The sequence below is a fragment of the Cebus imitator genome, unplaced genomic scaffold, assembly GCF_001604975.1.
Source record: "Cebus imitator isolate Cc_AM_T3 unplaced genomic scaffold, Cebus_imitator-1.0 Scaffold256, whole genome shotgun sequence".
Taxonomy (NCBI): Eukaryota; Metazoa; Chordata; class Mammalia; order Primates; family Cebidae; genus Cebus; species Cebus imitator.
This window is the reverse complement of record NW_016107571.1, coordinates 3,158,522-3,167,753: the sequence shown is the minus strand read 5'-3', so window position 1 is coordinate 3,167,753 and position 9,232 is coordinate 3,158,522. Positions and strand designations below refer to the sequence as shown.

The 9,232-nt window shown below is 43.3% G+C and overlaps 1 protein-coding gene across 1 annotated transcript; it reads left to right on the top strand.

Annotated features, from left to right (window-relative positions):
* Positions 1-1,284: 1,284 nt before the first annotated feature.
* Positions 1,285-8,002, top strand: LOC108283171. Its single transcript, XM_037728152.1, is given in 4 exon segments — positions 1,285-1,627; positions 1,630-1,876; positions 6,728-6,875; positions 7,811-8,002. Coding segments are annotated over 4 exon segments (837 nt in total). The 5' UTR covers positions 1,285-1,377.
* Positions 8,003-9,232: the final 1,230 nt, after the last annotated feature.

Below are 9,232 nucleotides of genomic sequence, written 5' to 3'. Positions count from 1 at the left end.
GGCAGGAGGATAGCTTGAGTCCAGGAGGAGGAGACCAGTGTGGGTGATATAGCAAGACTCTGAAAGAAAAAGGGAAATGGAAAGAAAAAAGAAAGGAAGTTAAAGAAAAGAAGGAGAGGAGGGGAGGGGAGGGGAGAGGGAAATTATGCAACTTTTTCACAAGCATAAGATGGAATTTAAACGGTAGTTCAAAGGTATCAATAGATTTGGGCTAGACTGTTAACTGTGTAAAACTGAAAGATTAGTGTTAAATTTCAACTGCTACAATATTTAACTTAGTGCCTTCTTGCTTAATGTTTTATGATATAGCCAACTTGTCTAGAATAGAATTTTAAAATATCACTGAAAACACAGTGAGTGAATTTACACATCTGACATATCTAAAATGTACTGTCAGCAATAAGAGATTTCCACTATTAGAGTCATATAAACTGCATTTGGGATACGTCCAAATAGTTGTATCCAGTTCTTTGTGCCTCTTTTTATAGTTTTGTCTTTGCTAAAGACAAAAACCAAACAACCAAAAAAGAAAACAGCTAAAAAATAAAAACAAAAACAAAACCACAGTCCTATCATGAACAAAATTATCTTTTGCATCCAGAATAAGTGGGTACAGCACTGTACTGCAAAAAAAAAAAAAAAAAAAAAGTGAATGAGTAACACGTTATAGGTGTATACAACTATGAGTTCAAGGTAAGGCACTTCAAGTTTTAATTAACCCAGCAGTATCTTTTATTAATTTTTTTAGTTTAATATACTGCTATTCTTATGAAATATAGCCTTATTTAAATACATTCCAACATTAAAACATATGATTACATATTCAATTTTAAATTTGGTTAACTTAAACACTTTGAACCACTCTATCAGTGTGAACTAAATAGGTTAGAGACAAGAAACATTGGGAAAATGAGTGATTTATAAAGAAATTTTTTTCTCAGGTTTATCAAACCTAAATTTATACAGCCTAAGTAAATAAGTCATTAGTGCTTTTCTTTTTCTTTTTTCTTTTTTTTTTTTTTTTGAGATGGAGTCTCGCTCTGTCATCCAGGCTGGAGTGCAGTGGCAAGATCTCAGCTCACTGCAACCTCTGCTTCCCGGATTCAAGGAATTCTCCTGCCTCAGCCTCCCAAGTAGCTGGGATTACAGCTGCGCGCTACCACACCCCACCAATTTTTTAATATTTTTGGTACAGATGGGGTTTCATCATGTTGGCCAGGATGGTCTTGAACTCCTCACCTCAAGTGATCCGCCTGCCTTGGCCTCCCAAAGTGCTGGGATTATAGGCATGAGCCACCGCGCCCAGCCAATTAGCGCTTTTAAAAAAGCGATTGATATTGCTTGTCATTACTTGAGGCGAATACATAGGCTGTGAGCATGCCTGAGCCAGCGAAGTCCGCTCCTGCCCCGAAGAAGGGCTCCAAGAAGGCGGTGACCAAGGCGCAGAAGAAGGACGGCAAGAAGCGCAAGCGCAGCCGCAAGGAGAGCTACTCCGTGTACTTGTACAAGGTGCTGAAGCAGGTGCACCCCGACACCGGCATCTCCTCCAAGGCCATGGGCATCATGAACTCCTTCGTCAACGACATCTTCGAGCGCATCGCGGGCGAGGCTTCCCGCCTGGCGCATTACACAAGCGCTCGACCATCACCTCCAGGGAGATCCAGACAGCCGTGCGCCTGCTGCCGCCCGGGGAGCTGGCCAAGCACGCGGTGTCCGAGGGCACCAAGGCCGTCACCAAGTATACCAGCTCTAAAAGACCTAACACCACAAAAACCCTAGAAGAAAATCTAGGCAAAACCATTCAGGACGTAGGTGTAGGCAAGGACTTCATGACCAAAACACCAAAAGCATTGACAACAAAAGCCAAAATAGACAAATGGGACCTAATCAAACTCCACAGCTTCTGTACAGCAAAAGAAACAATCATTAGAGTGAATCGGCAACCAACAGATTGGGAAAAAATTTTTGCAGTTTACCCATCTGACAAAGGGCTAATATCCAGAATTTACAAAGAACTAAAACAGATTTACAAGAAAAAAACTAACAAGCCCATTCAAAAGTGGGCAAAGGATATGAACAGACACCCTTTACAAAAGAAGACATACGTGAGGCCAACAAACATATGAAAAAATGCTCATCATCACTGGTCATCAGAGAAATGCAAATCAAAACTACATTGAGATACAATCTCACGCCAGTTAGAATGGCGATCATTAAAAAATCTGGAGACAACAGATGCTGGAGAGGATGTGGAGAAATAGGAACACTTTTACACTGTTGGTGGGAGTGTAAATTAGTTCAACCATTGTGGAAGACAGTGTGGCGATTCCTCAAGGACATAGAAATAGAAATACCATTTGACCCAGCAATCCCATTACTGGGTATATATCCAAAAGATTACAAATTGTTCTACTATAAGGACACGTGCACACGAATGTTCATTGTAGCACTGTTTACAATAGCAAAGACCTGGAACCAATCCAAATGCCCATCGACGATAGACTGGATAGGGAAAATGTGGCACATATACACCATGGAATATTATGCAGCCATTGAAAACGATGAGTTTGGGTCCTTTGTAGGGACATGGATGAACCTGGAAACCATCATTCTCAGCAAACTGACAGAAGAGCAGAAGATCAAACACCGCATGTTCTCACTCATAGGCGGGTGTTGAACAATGAGAACACATGGACACAGGGAGGGGAGCACTACACACTGGGGTCAGTTGGGGGGAAATAGGGGAGGGGGGGTGGGGGGTGGGAAGCTGGGGAGAGATAGCAGGGGAGAAATGCCAGATGTAGGTGATGGGGAGGAAGGCAGCAAATCACACTGCCACATGTGTTCCTATGCAACAATTTTGCATGTTCTTCACATGTACCCCAAAACCTAAAATGCAATAAAATAAATAAATGGGGGAAAAAAAAGCGATTAACTTGTCTACTGATTGGCGTTTATTTCATAAAGCATTTAATTTTCCATGTGTACATCATACACTTCTGAAAATTTTATTAAAAGAATTTTTTTAAACCACTTATAAAAACACACTATTTCCTGTTTCAACCCTACCTTAGTAACCATACACAATTTCCTTTTCTTCATTGGTGCATGTGTATATGCATATTTGTACCTTCTACCTCTAAAAGGCTTATTTTCAAGCAGAAATGAGAGTGTGGCATGGTTCTCTGTTGAACTGCTTTGTTGATCAGAACATCATGAGAGTGAACAAAGCTAAGCTAAGCTTATAGGTGCAATACTCACCTGGATCATTTAACTTTGATACAAAGTGCCCTCTTAACTAGTTATCTCACAACTGTGTGCAGGGGACTGAGAGAATGTGAATTATGCAGTGCAAATCTACACCACTAGTACAAAAGTTTCAAAACGTAAGTGAGCTAATATTAACATTATCTTTGTATATGAAAAACTGAAAAGCAGATTAAAAACTACTGTTTTTTTTTTGTTTTTTTTTGAGACAGGGTCTCGCTCGTTCGCCCAGACTTAAGTGCAATGGTGCAATCTCAGCTCACTGCAACCTCCGTGTCCCAGGTTCAAGTGATTCTCCTGTCTCAGCCTACTGAGCAGCTGGGATTACAGGCGCCTGCCACTTCGCCTGGCTAATTTTTTTGTAGTTTTTAGTAGAGACGGGGTTTCACCAGCTTGGTCAGGCTGGTCTTGAACTCCTAATCCACCCGCCTCGGCCTCCCAAGTGCTGCATTACAGGCGTGAGCCACCATGCCCAGCCTAAAACTACTGCTTATAATCCCCAAACTTCACGCACACGATTAAAGAAAAAATGGACACTTCATCAGTCTCAGTAACATACTAAAGCTTAAATATTTTTGTTTAATGCTAATCTCCATAAGATATGAATCTGGCATTAAGTAACGCAGCAATTAAATTACATCAGAATAAGCAAAAAATACTTGGAAATATGCTGTAACTCTTCTTAAAACTGATTAGGCCTAATCAATTAATTATTATACCCAATTAATTTGAAAAGGGACATCACGAACAAGTAAACTTACATTCACAATTTCAAATGTATCCCAATATTAAAATATAAACGCTTTACATTAGTTACTTTTGACCATCTAAAATAAGAGAACTTTAGAATCAGGAGATTAGAAATTATCTGAGGTTCAATGAACATTTACGGTGTCCCTACCATGCCAGGAACACAGCAAGGTGCTTTCAAGGAACTCAAGTGGTTTAACCCACTCCTCTGTATAGATGTCAAAGCTCCTCAACTATGCCAAATCAAGCCATCTAGAACCAGAACCAGAAATTCTGGGCAAAGCCCTCAGTGGTATAATTTTCTATCAAAACAGACTCGTATCATCAACCCCTATAAACCAAGTAAAATTACAAAGATGCAATGTTAACCTATTTAACAAAAACAGTAGTCTTTTTTTTTTTTTAACAACTATAAAGAATTACAATTAAAATTCAACTGTGAGTCTTCAACTAAGTACCTATATAATTTACTGCAAAGAACAAAACATGGGGCTGTCACAGCTATGAAATTCTAAAAACATCAAACAAAACAGAAATTAAATGAATTACAGATAACCACTAAAAATCCCTTTGTTGATGCGCACAGTGGCTCATGCCTGTAATACCAGCACTTTGGGAGGCCAAGGTGGCCAGATCACTTGAGGTCAGGAGTTTGAGGTCAGCCTGGCCAACATGGTGAAACCCCATCTCTACTAAAAATTTAAAAAAAAAAAAAAAAATTGATAAGCCAGGCGCGGTGGCTCTAGCCTGTAATCCCAGCACTTTGAGAGGCCGAGGTGGGCGGATCACCTGAGGTCAGGAGTTCGAGACCAGCCTGGCCAACATGGAGAAACCCCATCTCTTAAAAAAAAAAAAAAAATTTTATATTTTAAAAAATTGGCTGGGCGTGGTGGTAGACATGTGTTATCCCAGCTACTCAAAAAGCTGAGGCAGGAGAATCGCTTGAACCCAGGAGGCAGAGGTTGCAGTAAGCCAAGACTGCACCATTGCACTTCAGGCTGGGTAACAGAGCAAGACTCCTTCTCAAAAAAAGTTTTTTTAATTTTTAAAAATATCCCTTTGTAAGGAAAAAAAGCAATTACCACATGAACATTTGGATGTCTAACCCCTATTTTATATAAAAGATCATCAACCATACACTAAAGTTCATGGGTAACGGTAAACACTCACAAGGTCTAGAGTGACTTAAGTATTACAATACAAATCATAGCAGATAAGGGCAGAGACTCTGTCTAATTCATCTCTGTATCCAACAATTAGCACCCTGTTGTTGAATGTTGAAGAGAGGTAAGCTAACATCCAAACTTTAAATGTGAGCTATTGAAAAATTCAACCTAACAATCTGAAAGATCTCTTTATGGCTGACATTATTTTTTAAATGTTAAATAATAATGTCCAATGCAAGTGTTAAAATGACAATATCATGAAATGTTTACCAACAATTGTGGCTGTCAAGATCAGTATAACCTAGTCTTAAGAGTAAGGTGACGGGGATAGATATAGTGGCAGGGAAGGGTAGAAAGGGAAGACCCGAGACTGGTGCAGTGACCTGAAGGAAGTTAGGGATATGTACTGCCTTGGGGAAAAAGGTTATAGGCAGAGAAGACAACAAGTGCAGACACCTGAGTGTATTTGACCTTTTTGAGAACTAGGAGGCCAGTGTGGTTGGAGTACAGTAAGCAAGAGCAAAAGTAAAAGGACTTGAGATTATAGAAATAGCTGGGCTGCTGTAAGGCTTATATGCCATGGTGAGAACTTCAGATTTTACTGTGAATGAGAAGGGAAAACACTGGACGGTTCTGAAGAGAAGAGAGACTTGCTCTGACTTAAGTTTGTGAGCATCATTGTAGCTGCTATGTGGAAATCAACCTGGGGTGGAGGGGCAAGAGTGGAAGCCGGAAGATCAATTAGGAGATTAATAATCTTTAATTCTAACCTTTTTCAGTGATTGCAAAATTGTGTATCTTTATGCTGTCGGACATATAGTTTCCTTTTCTTCCCATCTATTAAAATAATTAAATGAGCATGTGCATATACAACATTTTCTTTCTCTTGGAATATTTCCTTGGGGATTCATTTCCAGAAGGACTACAGGATCAACGTATATGAATATAGTTAACTTCTGGGGTATATTAAATATAGATACTGTCCTTCCTGAGGCCATACAAAAAGTGAACAAAGGGTTTTGAGCTGTTTTAATATGAACTGGGCAACACTCAGGGATTCCATCCAGTTCACTTTTAAGACAGATGGTCATGGTTGGCCTCAGAGGGTCCCTAACACTAATGCAAAATTTTGTGAATAAACGCCTATTAACTTTTTTCTGAGGAGAGAGTTTATACATTTCATCATATTCTCAAAGGTGTCAGTGGCCTAGAAAAGGTTAAGAATTACTATTTTACAAACTGGAAGTGGACTGCAATATCCTAATATAGGGTACCTCTCAAAAGGACAGAAGATTTAACACCTAGACTCATCTTGGTAATCATTCAATTCATTCAACAAATACTGAACATGTATGATCCTCAATACCTTACAGCTAATCGTATCTGAAGTAGACCATAATTTAAACACCCAGGAAACTAGACAAGAGTCCCTGAAATATCTACAAAAGAATATCAAACTATATAATTTCAAGACAAAAATGTTACAGGAACGAATAATAAAGACAGAAAGTCTGGGGCCTAATTTAATGCTTACTATGTCAAAGTATCACAGAAATAAATTACCTCACAAGTAAAGAAAAACTACACATAGGCATGTCCACCCCCACACATTCTGACAGGAAACCCAAAGAAAGTTTCCAAATCCTGTTTCCAGCAGCATCTCTTCTGAGACAGCCCTTTACGCTTTTGAAGGTAGGAGCCCCAAGTTAAATCTAAGAGCTGATACTTAACTCTTAACTGTAATAACAAAACCATCATCCACCACCTACCTGTAGGGCTGTAGCCCAATCACCTTCTGCTCTATTATTCTATTTCACTTCCTATGCCTCCTACCTTCAAAGAAGGAACAAAATGATTTTCCCTCCCGAAACAGAATGCATTACTCCTCAACAGTAGTTCTTTTTCCAAGAGGTCAAAGGTTCCCTAAACTCTGGTTCTCAGCCCTGTGAGGAGATCCCATTTTGCAGGCACAAATGTCTTCCTCTCATCTTCTCCCCTTAGCAGTACATTACACAATTCGGCTGAAGACACTGTTCTTAACTTCCTGAGTAAGGGGGGCAACAGATGCTCTTACCAACGTTAGTTTGAAAGATCAGAAGAATCATACTGTGACCTCTTCCCTAACAAAATTCAGGTAAGAAGCAGAGACTCACGAAAAGTTAACACTGAAAAGGCGGAACACATGGTAAGCTACGGAAGACCTGGGGGTAAAGAAGGCGGGAAAGGGGCTGGAAGGTGGAGTGGGATGTAGAGATGTCAGCCCTATTCATTGGGGGAATAAAGGAAGGTAAAGGAGACCCTGAACCCTGACAGAAGTGAACACGGACATAGCAACGCTCCAACCTGTCCGCACTTCTACAGCAGAGGACAGAGGACAGAGAATTCACCCAACCCTCCAACCCCCTCCCCGTGTGACCCGCCAAAAGGGAGAGGTGGGAAGGAAGCTCTGACCCTAGACAGGGGACATGAAAGAGGAGGAAGGCAGCGATATCCAACCTTCTAAGTCTCTCAGGCAGTGATGGGCGAGGGCACTGAGTGTGGGGAGACGGCAAGGGAAATGGGCTTGTGCTATGACACCTCGGGGAGTTGAAGGGTGGGGGACACAATGTCCTCTTTCTCTCCCACAGCCGGCCGGGGCCCCTCCCGACGATCTCCCGCAGGCCTACAGTCGACCGGGTCGGTCCGCGGGCGTGGTTGGCTCTGGCCCTGGCAGTGGCCGGGCCTCCCTGATCTCCGGCCCCTCCCGCCGGCCAGGCCCCCGGGCCGCCGCCCCGGACACCGATGGAACGCGGAGGAGGAAGGGGGAGCCAGGCGACTGACCGGCGACATGAGCCGCCTCACCATCGGCTCCGCCGACCCGCGCCCCCCGCTCCCTCTGGGGCAGTCTAGGGCTCCCCGCCCCTTACTCACCCCCCTGGTCCGGCACCTCCTCCACCACCTCCTCCTCCTCCTCCTCCTCCTCCTCCCTCCTCTCGCCCGTGGCTCCTGCTCCGGCTCTGCGCGGCGACGGCAGCGGCGGCCTCGGGAGCGGCGGCGGCGCCTCCTCCAGAACGAGCACGCACGCAGCACGCAGCCCCGCCCCCTGGTTCTGCCCCGCCCCTCCAAGTTGGCGACGAATGGGCTTCGGCCCCGCCTTCCCCGCGGCGTTCGGGAGTCTGCTTAAAGGAGCCGCGCACTTTAAGAGGGGAGCGGGAAAGTCCTGGAACTACCGGGAAGGGGCTGGGAGTTTTAGCTTTGCACAGGGCGGGATGGGAGGTGGGTAAGAACGGAAGAAAAAAATAAGGAAGGGTCCAAAGATTCAAGAAGAAAATTTGGAGGGAATACAATCATTCGACAAGAACTAACTGAGCACCTGTTAGGTGCCAGGCGCTGTTCTAACTAAGCGCAAAGGGATAAAGCCATAGACAGGCAAAGACCCTCTTGCAGAATGCATGCTAGTGGAGTGGGAGAGGGGATACAGACAACAAACAAGTGACAAAAACTGCAGGTAGTGATAAGTGGTGTGGAGAAAAATAAACAGGGGATAGGGTGACTTTACACCTGGTCAGATACTGCCTCTCCAAGAAGACCTTTGAGCCCATACACACGGTATGAAGGAGTAAGTCTCGCAAACACGGGAGCCGGGAGGACAAATAGCCTTTCCAGGCTAAGAAAAAATCAGCCATAAACCCAGAGGTAGGGATATGCCTGCCATGTTGCAGAAACAGTGAAAGGCCGGCGTGGCTGTGCAGCCCGAGAGCAGTACCAGCTAGGCTCAGAGAGGTGGGCCAGTGGCCAGATGCAGTGAAACCTGCGGGCCTTATAACAGGAACTGGAAACCATAGGAGGAGGGTGAGCCGAGGAATGACCGCATCTGATTCACATTTTTAAAAGTTAGTCTTGCTGATGTGTGTAATAGGGAAGCACAGATGTCCTTGGGTTACCAGTACGGTAGCTTGGATTAAGTAGCCTGGCAGCCACGGACAGGATGAGAAAAAGGCTATTTTATTGTATTTAGATACATTATGATTGGAATGGATTTGGATTTGGGGGATACTGTGTGAAAGAAC